The following is a 16,333-nucleotide window of genomic DNA, read 5'->3' as shown; positions in this document are numbered from 1 at the left end:
TCCTCAGGCAAGACACCTAAGTGTCTCCTGCTGCTTCTGCTGCAATCGTGACACAGCACTTGCTAGTGTGAGTGCGCCCTTACTTATTAAACCACAAATTCTACACAATAGCCACACTGTCCAGTTGAAATTTGTAAAAGAACTTACCAAAATCAACAAAAGTACCCCCCAGATACTAAGCAGATTTATTTGATGATTTATCATGATAAGACTTCTAAGAATGTGATCACATTTTGGGGGAATATGATAAAATTTGCTGCTATATAATAGCTTTAAAGGCTTTATATGCAATTTTTCACACTTAAATATAATAGATATCAAGTATATCCTCTGAAAATAACTCTGTGAGTCATGACTGTCTACAATGGGTGTAACAACCGAGTCCCACTGTCTGTGATGCTTTCAGAGTTTTCAGAGTCCTATCTTCAGTTTGTTTACATCGCCTGGACGGCAGGCAGACTCCTCCCCTTGTGTATAAAAGTTGTTTAATTGAGGGATGAGAGAAAAGAAGAATAACATATTGTACTCACTGCTTAACTGCGTTTCTAGATCACGGTCACATGCAGTGTGAAGATACGAGCATAATAAAGATCGCTAGAATTAACATGCAAACACAACAATGCAGCGCAAGTTGTTTTGGTTTCATGCTGGTGGGCGACATCTGCTGGATCAAAAAATCACATATAAAGCCTTTAACTGTCTAAATAGTAGTTAATTGCCAACTACTTCTATTAGGCTGCGCAGTCGTGCTGTAGTTAGTGCTGTTTCCTCACAACGAGGAAGTTCCTGGTTCAAATCCCCGTCGGACAGGAGCCTCTCTGTGTGGAGTTTGCATGTTCTTTCTGTGCATGCGTGGGATCTTTCCGGGTACTCCGGCTTCCTCACACAGTCCAAAGACATGCTCTCTAGGTTAATTGGTGACTCTACATTGGTCATGTGAATGTGAGTGTGGCTGGTTGTCTGTATGTCAGCCCTGTTTGTTTGGCACTGAGATTCATAGAACTGAATGCTTAAAATGTGTGTACCTTCCAGGGTAAGTTCAAGATGCTGGTCTCAGCTAACCGAGAGGTCGACAGCGAGCCAGTCTGTCAGCTGGATCCAGCCCAGAAAGGAGGAATAATGAGAATCAAACCAACAACCTTCAGTGCTGCTGTCAATGTGAATGCTTCAGTTTTATGTCCAACCTGTGACTGTGAGAAGGTAGATACACAGATTGACAACGAAACTCATAATGTCAAGAATTTACTTTTTTGTGGAATATTCATCCCTCTAGCCATTTTTTCTGCCCGCAATATAGGCCAGAATCCCAAATGCACCCATATGCCACGGCAATGGAGACCTGGTGTGTGGGAAGTGTCATTGCCATGAAGGCTGGTGAGACTTTAGTTATATCTTTTGGTTTATCAGCACTTCTGCCAGGTGATGTGAATGCTTCACTCTTTGTTCTGTTTTCCTTCAGGCTGAGTGCATTCTGTAACTGCTCTGCAAGTGCTGCATCTCAGGACAGCAGCCAGTGTATTGCTCCGGGCTCGACCGAAGCATGTTCAGGTCGAGGTGACTGCACAGACTGTGGAATGTGTGTGTGCTACAACCCCAAGCGGTTTGAAGGACCCTACTGTCAATATGATAAAACCCAGTGTCAACGGTCTGGAGGATTCCTTTGCAACGGTATGATGGCTGGTGGTTGGTGATTTGGTAATAAATTGTGTATATACTATGTTGATGATGTTTCTATCATCACCTACCTACCTTCATACATTCTGAAATAATAATAATGTTTATTTATAAAGCACTTATCAAAATGTAAAAAGTCATTTACAGAATATAAAAATCCTGAAAGTAAAATACACAACAATAAAATCCTAAATCATGAAAATAAAAAGAACAATGTAGCAATAAAACAGAGACAATAAAATAGAAATTAAGACAAAGTAAATAGTAAAATAAATAAAACACCATGGATAAAACAACAATTACAAAAAGGCCTTTCAATAAAAATACATCTTTAAAAGATTCCGCAGCCAAGAGCCCGAGCAGCAAATGGGAGGACAGGATATCTGGGTTCAACTTATCAGGACCAATTATTAAAATCTCACTTTTGTCAGCATTTAATTTAAAAAAAATTGCTGACCATTTGTTAATGTCTGTAAAACAATAACTGAGGTCTAAGAGGTTTGAAGAGGCCCTTTATTCATTTGGAAGGTACACCTGTGTGTCATCAGTGTAGCTGTGAAACTTTGTATTTTGTGGCCAAGAGAGAGCATATATAGAGGGAGAATAAAATTGGTCCCAGTATTGACCCTTGGGGAACTCCACAGCACACTGTGGAGTGAGGGACAGCAGGATTATCAATAGAAATAAAACATTTCGGATCTGTTAAATAAGAGTAAAACCGCTTCAGAGCTGTCCCAGATAAACCAGCCCAGTGCTGCAGCCTCTCAATTAGCATTCTATGGTCAACTGTATCAAATGCTGCACTTAAATCCAGCAGCACAAGGACAGAGCATACACCAGTATCAGACATTCTTGAAAGATCATTTGTAACTCTAATAAGCACAGTCTCAGTGCTATGTTTTTGTCTGAAACCAGATTGGAACTTTTCATAAATCTCATTGTTTTTTACGTACTCTGAGGAGTAGGAGGACATGTCATATACTGTTTCATGACTTCAAGTGCATTGGTTTCAGAAGTGTGAGGTTTTTTTTAAATGAAATTACATGAAAGCTAATTTGACATGTATAGCCATAAACAAAATAGAAATAACATACAGACTCTTGTATTAATTAAGCAAGCGAACATCACATTTTCATGTAATGATGACAACGTTGATATCCTGCTTTCTATTCTATTTCTAACACTTTAACGATTAGAAATATGCTGATCAGAAATGATTGTCCAGGGGTTGAAAGATTGTTGCGCTCAAGAATGTTTTGCAAATTTTCTGAAAGTTTTTGAAAAAACCTGCAGGACTTCAACCATATGACAGTTAATCAAGTACACCACTTACAGCAATCAAAGTTAATTACCAGTCTTTCTCCTCTTATCAGACCGTGGCTCTTGTGTAATGGGTCGCTGTGTGTGTACGGAGGGCTGGGAGGGCAATGCTTGTGACTGTTCCAAGAGCAACCAAACCTGTCTAGACACCAAAGGGGTAAGCCATTTCATTCTTTGTAGATGATGTTATCATGTCACCTAATATCTCTATATCCCTGTGCCTGACTGTTTCTTTAACTGTACTAGGGTCTCTGCAATGGGCGAGGTAAATGTGTTTGTGGTCGCTGTGAGTGTCCGAGCGGGATTGAAATGACTTCAGTCTGTGAGCCAAATTTTCAGGTTTGTGGCTATGATCTACAAATATATCTTTTTATGCTTCAGTCTTTGTGTGCATGTAAGAAAGGAAGGACAGTAAGATAAACTCTCCGACACAACTTCCACTCATCAAGTGCCTCATGTTACACCTGAAAATGCTTACGTGTTCAATTACCTTTTTAACCTTAGTTGCAATATTTCTATTCCTGATCTGGATGTGTGTGCATATGTTTTGTCTAGGCCCAATTGGGAGTGTGTGAGTCTACGAGGTATTGTGTCCAGTGTCAGGCCTGGAAGACAGGAGAGAAGAAAAAGAAGGAGGAGTGTGATAAGTGTATTTTCAAAGTCATCATGGTGGATGAACTCAAAGAAAGTAAGGACATTTAAGATGAAAAAAATGACTGATGACATTTGCTTAAGTACTAAATGAATAAATCATTTCCAGGTCACTCTTTCTAGCTCATTTGTTTGTGTTATTCATGTTTTCAGGGAAGAAGGTTCTTGATTCTTGCAGTTTCCGTGATGAGGATGATGACTGTACGTACCACTACACCGTTCAAAACCCTGAAGATAAGAAAATTAAGGACTTGGTGGTTGAGGTGCTCAAAAAGAAAGGTGAGTCATCACATTTGCTCCGGGCTCTCATTTGAACAGCTGATGTATAATATATTAATCAACGTTCACCATTGTAAATCTGTGTACTTATCTGTGTAAGTAATACTCTAATTAAATTATAATAATACTTCTTACTATGAGCAATTGCATCCTACATATTTACACAAAGGACAGTTTTTGGTTTGTTGGATTTATGGATGGAAACATATCTGTAAAACCAGTCCAAAACAGAGGTGCACTCAGGCTGTTTTAGGGGCAGTGGGGAAACAATGATTAATACAGCAACAGTTTCATGCAGTAGGGAAACAGTGCAGAAAGTTGTGATTTATTTATGCTGAAAAACTAATAAGCTCTGGTTTAAATTGACCTTCATGCCCAAAGACAAAACTCCACTCAAGTCCATTGCATTAGATATCTAAAAACCCCTTGTGAGATGATACCATTGTTGTTTAACAGCCTCAGCAACTGCTCTCTGTCCAAAAACACCTAACTGAAAACCAGCCAGTGTCTTTAGAACGAGACATATGTGACCTTTTGTTTTACTGCAGTTTTAAAGGCAGGGTTGGTAATTTTCGAAAACTACCATGACTACCATGATGGTCAAGTAGCATTCCCTCAGTGCCCTGTCTGTCTGCACCCACCCCCTCCCCTCTGTGATCCCTCCAAAGCCACGCCCCTCACTTACACACACAAGCGCCATTAGTCCAGAAGCAGACCTCAGCTCATGCTTTGAGTGTGGGCTTGTGCAGGCAAGGGGTAGAGAACGAGCAGAGAGGCGTGATTTGTTCATCAGATTGGTACCTCGTGGCAGACATTGGTCGAAGTTTTTACAGTCTTACAACTGCTACAGATGACAGATTTTCTTTGTTCCTTTTTCAGAGCACATGAGTTATTAATTTCTGTCAGGACCTAAAGACAATTTCAACCAGAATCTTTAAAAGGGTATCTGGAGAAAATTACCAAACCTGCCTTTAAGTAGTGTATTGCATAATAATGTCTAACTTGGTCTACTCTTGGTGACAAACCCTTCAGATTGTCCAGCGGCTAGCCTCCTGTGGTTGCTCCCTCTCCTCTTGTTCCTCTTGTTGCTGCTGGCACTTTTGCTGCTCTGCTGTTGGAAATACTGTGCCTGCTGCAAATCGTGCTTCCAGGTATTAAAAAAAACTTTACACCAATTTACACCAATACATGATATTCATAAAGTCACAGTTGAAGTAATGGCTTTTGTCTTCTCTTGACACAGCGCTGCCTTGCCTGGCTGCCTTGCTGTAGACGAGGTAAGACATTTGTTGTTTTACATGTGATCATATTGCTTTAAATCTTTTATCCTCCTGCCACATTGGACCGTGTTGAATTATGTTGTATCTCTCCAGGACGCATGGTTGGCTTCAAGGAAGACGAGTATTTGCTCCATCAATCTCGGCTCACCTCAGACCATCTGGACACACCGATGGTGAGGACCGGCCCACCCAAGGGGACTGATGTGGTTCGCTGGAAGGTAACCGATAACGTACACAGAGGACCCAATCATCCCCAGGCTCTGATAAAGCCCAACCCGAAAGAGATAAGTAAGTGGTGATAAACTGTTCCATCAATTCAAATGTTTTGTGCATCTTACATGTTTAATTCCTGATCTGTAACCTCTGTTTCATTTCTTTTCATTGTTTTCCCTTACCCCCACCTGCAGTCCAGTACCCCATCTCCCTCCGACTAAACAGGTTGTTCTCTGAGAACCTGTCTCGCCCCGAATCCAGGGATGCTGAACAGCTGCGTAAAGAAGTGTCCGATAACGTGAGTATGATTTCTTGGTTTGCAGGCAACATGTTTGATTGTATAAATAAAGAATGTATTAGTAAGTATTGGTTGTGTTCTTCGATCCAGCTGAATGAAGTGTACAAGCAGATTCCAGGTGCACAGAAGGTGCAAAAGATCTCCTTCAGGTAAGATGTGTTACACTACATGTCTAGGTCATTAACAGATCTTTTTGTATGTTTATTTCTATTAATCTAGAAATTTTTAAAGACTTTAAAAGAGAATTACTTATCACTTATAATTCGTTTCTTGCAGATTGCAGAGAAATGCTGGAAAGAGGTAATATTTGATTGGTACAACAAAATACAACATCAGATTCTACTGACCTGATGGTAATACGTGTCTAACTTCTCTGCAACTCCTGTGCTCTTCAGGCAGGACTACGCCATCATGGACACCATCTTACCTGCTCCCCGTGGCAACTACCCGGATATTGTCAAACTTACAGAGAAAAACGTCCAGTCGGGAAACTTAAGTGATCTGAAAGTTGTGCCTGGCTACTTCACTGTGGCAACAGACAGAGGTATGTTTTATCATTCATCCGAATTCTTGAGAATTCAGAGCTCTGATATCGTCTGAGAACCATAACTGTATCAGTCTTGCCATAACTCTTGTGTTTTTACCCACTGTACCTCTGCAGAGGCTGCGGGAGCCGTAGAGTTCCAAGAAGGTGTGGAGTCATTAGACGTTCACGTTCCCCTCTTCGCCAAGGAAGAAGATGATGACAAGAAACAGCTGCTGGTCGAGGCCAAGGATGTGCCACTGGGCATTGCTGAGATTGGAAAACGTTTGGTTAACATCACCATCATCAAAGAGCATGGTGAGAAATTTTGGATTTTGTAGATTTCCACTTGAAAATCTTTTTAAGTAAACTTCTGGAGCCAAAGAAAATGAGACAACTGAAGTATGGATTCCTTTAATTGATTCTCTTCTTCTTCTAGCCTCCAGTGTCTTTTCGTTCCTCCAGCCTGCGTACACTTACAACAGGAAGGATGGTGTGGCCAACATCCCAATCAGCAGAGAGATTATAGATGATGTGCGCACCCAGGTCACTTACCGTACACGAGACCTCACAGCCAAGGACAAGAGGGTGAGCTTTTGCACTGACCTAAATTTAGCCCGGCGTCCTTTTACCTCCAAACCATACCACCTTGTTACGAACAGTTAGTTCGGATAATGTTCCAGCTCTTAAAAGAGCACATATCTTTACTGGGAACCAGTATGTAATGACTGGTAGGTGGGATATAGGGCTGCTGCAGGGCCTGTTCCTTATCTTTTCTTTCCATTATTTTTAGGACTATATGACTGTGGAAGGAGACCTGACTTACCTTCCTGGTGAGACCCAGAAAACAGTGCCTGTTCGACTGCTAGAGGTGGGAGAGAAAAATGTCCTCCTGGAAGACAAACCGGTCAAGCAGTTTGTCATGGATCTCAGTAACCCACGTCAGGGTGCAAAGTTGGGACGCTACCCTCGAACTACTGTCACTATTGCGGACCAACCAGGTTAGACACAAGATGCTTTTCATCAGTGTGTCCAAGCTGTTGTTACTCGCTCTGGTTGCTTACATTTCTCCCTCTCGCCATAATCTTGTTTTTTATCTAGAACCAACTGTGATGATGTTCAAAAAGGGCAGCCAGAACTTCTCCACATCTGACCCAACCTACACCATCCCTGTGGTCCGCACTCACAACCAGGACAGCCCTGCCACAGTGAAATGGCGCACCAAGAAGGCTCAGCGCTTCGACCTATCAGGCCCACTTAAGTTTGGTCCAGGAGAGACAGAGAAGAACATAGTGATCGACCCGGGGTCCCACCCTGGAACGATCAAACCAGAGACCTTCCAACTGGAGCTGTTTGACCCAAGTAGCGGTGCTACTGTCGGAGAAAGAAAGACCACACTTGTCAATGTAGCCGATGGAGGTAGGACAAAAGGGAGAGTCATTCTTCAAGAAAGCATGAAACCAAAGATGACATTAAATAAATTATTTTTAAGAATAGACTTTAGAATCAGAGTTTCTGTGTCTCAGAAGTTTGTGATGTTTTAGACTTTTTCGAAAGAAATGTGTCATTCTTAAACACTAGACTGTATGTTGGTAGATTTTTTGTCATCCTCTCACTTCCTCTACTTCCTACAGCTCCAAAATCTCCAGAATTTTCCCAGATGCAGCAGAAGGGCTACATCAATAAATCCTCTTCCCCAGCGAACCTTAAAGCCTCCTCCCCGGCAAACCCTAAAGCCACAGCAACTGGACCTAGAGGCATCCGCCTGAAATGGGACCCACCACCCGGTAACCCCACGGGCTACAAGGTACTTCAAATCTGCATGTTTTAGAAGCTTTAACTTGAGTTAATAATCATTATTTACAAAAGACACTATCAAATACTTTATATTTTCTTTTCATGTGCATTAAGGTTAAATATTGGATCTATGGTGACCCAGAGAAAGATGCCAAGGTGATGGATGTGAAGACTACTCATGCTGATTTGACCAACCTGTACCCCTATTGCGACTATGAGATGCGAGTGTGCGCCTACAATGCAATGGGAGACAGCAACGATACAGACATTGTTTCCTGTCAAACAATGGAGGACGGTAATTTCTCAGAATTCAATCCGGCTCCTTGTAGTGCAGCTCCTACCATCAATGTATTATATTTAAAAAACAAAGTCACATCTATTTGCAGCATAAGAACTAATTGTAATAGTGCAACCTTTTTAAATAAATGTGTTCATAAACGCTTGGGTTATAACCATGCTGACTTTGAACTAACTAATGCTTCCTGTTCTGTTTTCCTCCAGTTCCTGGTGAACCTGGACGTCTCGCCTTCAATGTCATCAGTCCAACTGTCACTCAAATTAGCTGGGCAGAGCCCGCAGAGACCAATGGCAATATTACTGCTTATGAGGTCATCTACACACCCATCGATGATGACACGAGTAAGAGTCCCAACTTAAAAAGGAAGTACTGTTTGAAATATTTGTCATGTGTCATTTTCATCAATTCCAAATACTTTCCGTACAGAGCCAGTGGGTGCTGCTAAGAAAGTAAAGATTGACAACCCCAAGAAGAGAATGATGCTGATCGAGAACCTCCAGAATGCCCAGACCTACCAGTACAAAGTACGAGCAAAGAACAGTGTGGGCTGGGGCCCCTTCAGAGATGCCACCATTAACCTGGCATCGCAGCCTGCCAGACCACTGTCCAGTAAGTGGAAAAAGGCAAAAAAGACTCTTCACTCTTTCAATAAATCCGTCTTCCCTAAAAAATGTTTTTTATTTCATTCTCTTTCTGTCCGTAGTTCCCATCATTCCAGATATCCCTATTGTGGATGCAGAGGCAGGAGACGAGTATGACAGTTACTTGATGTACAGCAATGAGGTGCTGAAGTCGCCTACAGGCTCCAAGACACCCAGCATCTCTGGTGATGGTGGGTACCCAGAGCCAAAACCACACGCTTCTCGTAACAGCTGAGAGTGTAAACTCTTTGTGCTAGAGTTTTCTTTTTCTAATGCATTTCTTGGCTCTGGAAAGATGCATGTGACTGCCAGACTTCCAGATAAACGTGGATCCAATTATGTCAGTCGTCATTATCAGTGCTCCCAGGCATCTTGCTTTGTTCTTGCAGCCAAAAGTGTTGAACCCCAACATGTGCACAGTATGTGCTGTGGTAGCATGGCCCTGTCAGGAGGTGAGGGAGCACAGCGTGAAGTCTGGACAGATCTGTAGGCTTTCACCCAGCCTTTGTGACTTCTTCAGGACAAGAAGGCTATTTTTGACGGGCTGTTACTTTTTGTGACAGTTTACCATCTTTCATTAGGAAAGATTTGGAAGTTTACTGAAGCTCAGAGATGGAATCCTTCTCATGGCTTCAACATTTCCCTTTGGGGGAGACATTTCTGAAGGCAACACCCCTGCTAGGCAGCAAAAAAAATCTGCTTCCACTGCATCTGCTGATATCTGCAACAGAAGTACTTTACAATCCCAAACCGCAAAAGCTTTTTCTAATCCAGTCTGCTGTCATTCCATGCTCCATTTTTCTCTGAAAGATAAAGCTTATTTTGCCCTCTGCCTCAAAGACAATTTGAACTTCTGTCATAGAAAGCCATATAAAATATCTCATTCACATCAGTCAGCTTTTTAAAACGAGTCAGCTATGGTAGTGTGGTCATCGACCATAGGCTTAGAAATACATAACATTGGAATACTTTGACACTCGGTTAATTTTATTTTGATTTGGTGAAAAGGAGGACAGTATGTGACCTTTAACATGCCCTCCTTTAAGATTGGTCACTTTCTTCTTAGAAGTTAAAATTAGCTTTTTTTTCACACTCAAAAACTGGCCCACACAAGGAACGTTCTTCGTCTTTGTCAATATTCCAAGAACAGCAAGTTTTTTTGTGAAGTGATGTTTAGGAAACACAGACATTTATACTTTACGCTACATTTCTACCCCCCCGCCTGCTTGCTTCTCCTTTATAACCCCCACATACAAGGCTGGAAACCTGTCAAGTTGGTGGGGTCCAACCTGGATCTCCGTAAGGTGTCATGGAAAAAGCGAGTGGACGTCATCCCATATCGGCTCAGCACAGACACAGAGACGAGCACAGATGAGACCCCCAACCACAGCTACACCAAATCACACCTGCCAGGTGAAGAGAACTTCATCAGACCAACAGATAGACAGACAAGGAGCTAGCATGCCAGCTATTTTGCATGGCCAGTCAGGTGCCTGGCAAGGCCAACAACCTTTCTCTCTGCCTTCGTGATTTGATCCTGTCAGACATCAACATTTGTCTAATCAGTCAGTGTCAGGCTTCAGTCCTTGTCCACTCATCCCTAGTTTGCACCTATTCCACCTATTCTCATGCCAGCTGCTGCCCACAGAGGAGGCTTGGCATCAACTGCCCCTTCTCCAGTTGATGATCAGGGGCAGGCTTTCCAGGTGCCTGTCTCTGTCTGTGCTCTCTCCATCCCACTGAGGAGGTAGTGAACTGGAAGCAGCTTGTCTGCCGTGTTTAAAAGCTTAGTAACTGTGTGTCTGTGTTGAAATGATGGCAGGGTAATTGCAATGACTACAGTTTTCCTTGTATCTACTTATTGCTTTTTTCTGTTTGTTTTTATCCACTGTTTTCCGTCTTTAGATGTGAAGCACCTTATGAAACCAGTTTGGTGAAACTCACCTTTTATGATTTAGCAGGTTGCAAATTTTCCACAAATGGAGCTGTTTAGTCATATACCAGTTTTCTCATGCCAAAGCCGTAGCAGCAACAGTTTAGCTCCGTCGCCACCTAGTGGCAAGGGAACTTAAAACCACTCCCACCAACTTCAAGAAAAGAAGTGTCACACATTTATTTATAGCCAAGCTAGACGTCTCAGTTTGTGAACGCTTTGCTGCAATTCTATGAGAAGTTTGAAGTAAAATTGCTCAAAACTACTGGATTGATTTCCATTAGATTAAATACAGATAGCTCCCAGAAGACAAATATTTAATATTTTTGATCACCTGTCTTTTTTATCAACAGGTTATCCTTCTGAATGAAATACCTTAAAATCTTTTTTTTATGAATTGATTCTTGATTTCATTCATACAATCTTAGTTCCAAGGTTGATTTTTTGATATTTAAGGGTTTGCTATTAACTTAATTAATTTGCCAAGACTGGTTATTTGATCCATGTCTCCTCCAAGTTTGCATGTGGAAGTTTCTTGGGCAATATTCTGAACCCCATGTTGTCTCAGAAGGCATAACCTGTGTGTTTATGAATGTGTGAGGTGATGTAGAGTTATAAGTGTAGTGTAGGAAGTATTAAATGGTAAACGTGTTCAGATTTGGACTAATGACATCATGGGCTACACCCCGACTTCTAAAAGATTCAGTAAATGTTATCTTATTCTTTTATGCTAATTTGACAAACACAGGATTCTTCTCCCCATTCTTATAAATGTGGCCATTACTATTGGGAGCATGACAGTGAGCTGATGATAGCGTAAAGTTAGAGAGTTGGCTAAAGTGGCTCCTTTTTATAAATGCTAGTTTTGTGTTCTTCATTTACCAAGTCGAGTCTAAAATGCTCAAAAAGGCTTCGAAGATGTGTTGATTCATCGTATTGACTTTTCCTTAGAAGCAGCTATTAGTCATTAAAGAATGAACAGTATGGTTTAAATATCTGGGGAAGCAGCCTCTTGCTAATCTGTAAAAAAAAAACCACAAAAGCCTTTATAAAACTATGCTTCTACAGATGGCACAAATCACAAAAGTTCCACAAGCTATAACTGTCCTTGCCTGTAGATGGGGCCAACCTGCCATGCAATCCTGCTGAACTGTTGCTTTTTCTGTAACCTGAAAGTTGAAAATGATCTGAAACTGCTGGTGCTTCCTTTATACTATAGATTGGCTGAGCCTGGTTTTGGGTGCTTGGCGTCACTAGCACTGTGTCGTTTCTAAAACTGTTCAACTCTCCTGTGTTCTGTGTCGGTTGACAATTCTGGCCACTTTGTGTTGTTTCACAGATTACACGATGAACGCGAAGTGGGACCAAAACTTCCTTTTCCCAGGCGGATCAGGGACACGCAACTTGTCTGCATCGTCCTCTCCGATGTCTACGTTGAGCTCAAACTATAAAGTAGGAGGAGGCACCTATACCACAGAATCAAGTACCACCTACATGACAGGACCAGGTTAGATAAAGAACAGTGACTGCATGGGAGAATTTTTAAGATGAATGTGGAGATACTGATTCTCTTTACCATCCTTTCTTTCTCCTGAAGGAGGTACTCGTAGGCAGGAAATGATCATCGGAGGAGGAGGAGGAGGTGGAGTAGGAGGAGGCACCTATACCACCGAAACAAGTACCACCTACATGACTGGACCAGGTTAGATAAAGAACAGTGACTGCATGGGAGAATTTTTAAGATGATTGTGAAGATACAGTTTGTCCTTACTGTCTTTTCTTTCTCCTGAAGGAGGTACTCGTAGGCAGGAAATGCTCATCGGCGGAGGAGGAGTTCACACATCAGAAGTCATCATGAGGAAGCGTTCAGAGAACAGGGGCTACACAGATGAAAACATCCGGGACTCTATCGTCATGGGAGATTTGTCAGGCACGTTCCAAAGCCCTGGTAAGTTTTAAATCGAAGCAGCGGTTCCCATTAATTCCAAAGTAAATTGAAAAGAAATCAGCTCTGTCTTTCTAGTTAAAGAAAGCTTTACGTTGGGAGTGCAATATTTGAGAGGCCTCGCAGGTGAACTGTTAAAGTGCATGAGGCCAAAGGCTTGGACCAGCAGGGTTGGGGCTCTTGGCTGTGCAGCAGGCTTATCCACACTGACTTTGCAGGAGCTGTGCTGACTATCCCTGTTTCTCCCTTTCTCTCTTACTGTGCTACTTTCATCGCTTTCTGTACCCCTCCTCTTTACGAACCCTTCCTACTCCTTCTCTGCCCCCTTGCTCAAAGCGCCATCAGGTGGGTTCGGCTACACTGGGATGCAGAGCAGCTCTCAGAGCCAGTTCAGCTACAGCCTGTCTCAGGGTTCGAGGGCCAGGACTCCGTCATCAGATGTCAATGAAGCTCTATATAATCTGGACAGAGTGCTCCAGGGTAAGTGTGTGGCATACAAGCATAAGGGCACAGGATGTGTTCGCTGGGTTTGAGGTATATTGCACCCCTCTTCTGTCATCTTTAATCCTGCCTCTGAGTTGATCTCCTTCTCCGGTTTACGCTTTAAAGATCTTCACCGGTTGTTTTATGTTTTTAAGCCATGATTCAATACTGTGAACCATTTTCAGAGCATATCTTTAAAATACTTTTGAAGTCATTTATTTTCAGTCATTTCTGTAGGGCATAAAAATCAACTCAATTTTGTGTTAGGTTAACTTTGTTAACTGAGGATCAAACAAATAGGAGTAATGTGGAAGAAGTTTCTGGAGATACTGAAGTGGAACAGATAATTATCAGAAAACTGCAGTTTGGTTGTAGGGAGCATTTTGACACCATTCGGCCTAATTTGGGGCTTCAAAATGAAACTGTATTTTGCTCCATGTATGCTAGATTTGTAAATGGGTAAATTATTCGTTAACATGTTTTTCCTGACATATTAGAAGTGGTCCAAAAAAATCAGTCCAAGCACCTTTATAGTTCTGAAAAACAAAACTTTTAGCACAAGGTCAAGAAAAATGTTTAAAGAGTCTCATTAAAACTTCAGTGTAAATCAATAATATGATCACGATCATGATTCATCGAGGATAATGTAAAAGACAAGGACATTAAAAAAATAAAAATACAAATTTAATCCCAAAGCAGGTTTCATTTCACAGCATATCAATGGGAAAGAGTGCCTGTCTTGGTAGAGGGGGGGGGAATGATCCATTTCAAATTTGCTCAACTTGTGACATCACTGAGAACTGAGATTTAACTGAGGTTTTTCTGTGCATTTTGGCCTTTTGTACAGACGCAAACAGCGTTTTAGGTCACCTTTTGGAAAACTCCTTCCAGGGTGAAGATTTTCAGATTCTCTATTTAACGTGTTTATGTGTAGACGGGGAAAACAGAGTATTGGGCTTGTAACGTCAGACTGTGCGCCGGTTTCTCCTCCGTTTGATGTCATTATGCGATGCTGTCTGTCCCTGTTTACATTAGATCAGTGTGTTAACAGGAGTAACCACACTAGTGCTAACATTGTGTTAACGTTACTAACTAGACCTTTTACATGCTTACACATACACAGTCAGTTGCTCTCCCACTGTGTTGACGAGCTGAGGCGCCTGAATGGACAGCTTTGTATGACTCTGTAAATGGTCATTGCAGAGGAATGAGGAGAAAATGTCAAGGATATCATTTTTGACTTGTCGTGCTCATGACAGCCGTAACAGTGCGTTTTTTGCGTTTTCATGTGGATGAAGATTTTTTCCGAGAACTTTGGGTGTGTGGACGGGATTCTTTTTAAAACGAGTCTGAGCACGTCAGTGAAAAAAACCAAGCCCTTCAGTAAACTTACTGCGATTGGATGGATTTGACTCAAAGATGTCATTGCATCCAATAAAGCTCTTTAAGATGCAGAGAGCTGGAACGATCGACTGCCGTGATAAAAAAAAGTTTTTCTACCTATTCGTCATTTAGACCCAAAAATCTGTAAAAAATAAAATAAAATGAATGGTTGAAATCACCCTTGGAAGGTTCAATGTATACATTTATGTCCTTTTCAACCGTTACCCTCAAAGGCTAAACAGGTGGATATTTGTTATGATCATATCCAACAGTACTTTTAATCTTCTCTCACTGTACCATCCGACAGATGCACGACTTTCTCCAGGTGTTCCAGACACCCCCAGCAGACTGGTGTTCTCTGCTCTGGGTCCCACCGCCCTGAAGGTCAGCTGGCAGGAGCCTCACTGCGAGAAGGACATCCTGAGCTACAGTGTTATCTACCAGCTGCTCAACGGAGGTAAATGATCGCTGCACTGTTTCCTGCATTACACATCGTCACTAATATTTCAGCGTACTCTTTAATTTTACTCTTAACTCTTTCATCATGATCTCTTAAAAAGTAAGAATTGCTGGTGCTAAACGAGCTGTGTCCTCTCCTGTAGGTGAGGCGAATCGTGTCGATGTGACAAACCCAGAAGAGAACTCAGTGATCATCCAGGACCTGCTGCCAAATCACTCCTACCTATTTAAGGTAAAGGCTCAGAGCCAGGAGGGCTGGGGTCCAGAAAGAGAGGGAGTCATCACCATCGAGTCCGCTGTCGACCCCAAGAGTCCTCTCAGCCCCATGCCAGGTACTGACTCTGCTGATTTTGCTGTCAGGACTTCTTTCATGAACTCACAGACGCCATGATTATGAATCTGTGTTTGTCATATTTCACTGCAGGCTCACCATTTACTCTGAGCACCCCCAGTGCACCGGGCCCCCTTGTCTTCACTGCTCTGAGTCCTGATTCGCTGCAGCTCAGCTGGGAGAAGCCTCGTAAACCCAACGGAGACATCCTGGGATATGTAGTCACCTGTGAACAGCTGCACGGTGGAGGTGAGACTTTCCGGAAAAGATGTTACTAAACAATTTTGTTTTGTTGCTGGGTTGTCATAATCCTGCCTGTGTTGTGAAGTACATTCTTTTCTGACCTCTGTGTTTTGCGTCTTCCAGGAGATGTTCGCACCTTCCAGGTGAATGGAGACAGTGCTGATATCAGTCTGACCGTCCCAAACCTGACTGAGAACATTCCTTACAAGTTTAAAGTCCAGGCTCGTACCACACAGGGCTTTGGTCCTGAGAGGGAGGGAATCATCACTATTGAGTCTCAGGATGCAGGTATGATCCTTCTGACATCACTGTGGATATGAATGATAATCTAAACTTCCAAACAGTAGCGGCTACTGATTAGAGAAACAGGCAAAATAAAGTTCTTGTCAGCTTTTTTTTTTTTTAAAGCGGGGACTAATGAAGTGTTGCCAATTATAAAATATGATTATTCGTGAAAACTGTTGGAAAAGTTCAAGCAGGTGAAAACATTTTTGTAATACTCATTATGGCCACAAGGAGTTTAAGTGCACATCTACTCCATATTCTAAATATTAGCGATAGCGTTTGCGTTTTTTTATGGTC

General features: G+C 42.1%; 1 protein-coding gene across 3 annotated transcripts in view; it reads left to right on the top strand.

Moving 5' to 3' along the window:
* itgb4 (integrin, beta 4) overlaps window positions 1-16,333 on the top strand; it is a 29,126-nt gene that overhangs the window by 10,374 nt on the left and 2,419 nt on the right. The window contains exons 12-42 of one of the 3 annotated variants that reach the window (XM_065949787.1): window positions 1,033-1,200; window positions 1,298-1,374; window positions 1,460-1,668; window positions 3,048-3,151; window positions 3,241-3,333; window positions 3,550-3,682; window positions 3,799-3,924; window positions 4,957-5,075; window positions 5,168-5,201; window positions 5,298-5,492; window positions 5,612-5,715; window positions 5,806-5,864; window positions 5,992-6,015; window positions 6,111-6,259; window positions 6,377-6,556; window positions 6,678-6,826; window positions 7,032-7,239; window positions 7,340-7,657; window positions 7,873-8,045; window positions 8,150-8,330; window positions 8,537-8,674; window positions 8,760-8,942; window positions 9,037-9,165; window positions 12,247-12,414; window positions 12,505-12,609; window positions 12,700-12,855; window positions 13,198-13,332; window positions 15,026-15,175; window positions 15,321-15,509; window positions 15,602-15,757; window positions 15,875-16,039. In XM_065949787.1, coding sequence (XP_065805859.1) covers window positions 1,033-1,200; window positions 1,298-1,374; window positions 1,460-1,668; window positions 3,048-3,151; window positions 3,241-3,333; window positions 3,550-3,682; window positions 3,799-3,924; window positions 4,957-5,075; window positions 5,168-5,201; window positions 5,298-5,492; window positions 5,612-5,715; window positions 5,806-5,864; window positions 5,992-6,015; window positions 6,111-6,259; window positions 6,377-6,556; window positions 6,678-6,826; window positions 7,032-7,239; window positions 7,340-7,657; window positions 7,873-8,045; window positions 8,150-8,330; window positions 8,537-8,674; window positions 8,760-8,942; window positions 9,037-9,165; window positions 12,247-12,414; window positions 12,505-12,609; window positions 12,700-12,855; window positions 13,198-13,332; window positions 15,026-15,175; window positions 15,321-15,509; window positions 15,602-15,757; window positions 15,875-16,039 — 4,477 coding nt within the window. Of the gene's footprint in view, window positions 1-1,032; window positions 1,201-1,297; window positions 1,375-1,459; window positions 1,669-3,047; window positions 3,152-3,240; window positions 3,334-3,549; window positions 3,683-3,798; window positions 3,925-4,956; window positions 5,076-5,167; window positions 5,202-5,297; window positions 5,493-5,611; window positions 5,716-5,805; window positions 5,865-5,991; window positions 6,016-6,110; window positions 6,260-6,376; window positions 6,557-6,677; window positions 6,827-7,031; window positions 7,240-7,339; window positions 7,658-7,872; window positions 8,046-8,149; window positions 8,331-8,536; window positions 8,675-8,759; window positions 8,943-9,036; window positions 9,166-12,246; window positions 12,415-12,504; window positions 12,610-12,699; window positions 12,856-13,188; window positions 13,333-15,025; window positions 15,176-15,320; window positions 15,510-15,601; window positions 15,758-15,874; window positions 16,040-16,333 lie in introns of all 3 variants that reach the window. The other 2 variants (XM_065949786.1, XM_065949788.1) reach the window with 2 other exon arrangements.

This window comes from Labrus bergylta, chromosome 21 (assembly GCF_963930695.1).
Source record: "Labrus bergylta chromosome 21, fLabBer1.1, whole genome shotgun sequence".
Taxonomy (NCBI): Eukaryota; Metazoa; Chordata; class Actinopteri; order Labriformes; family Labridae; genus Labrus; species Labrus bergylta.
The sequence above is the reverse complement of the archived record's forward strand: the minus strand, read 5'-3'. Positions and strand labels throughout refer to the sequence as shown.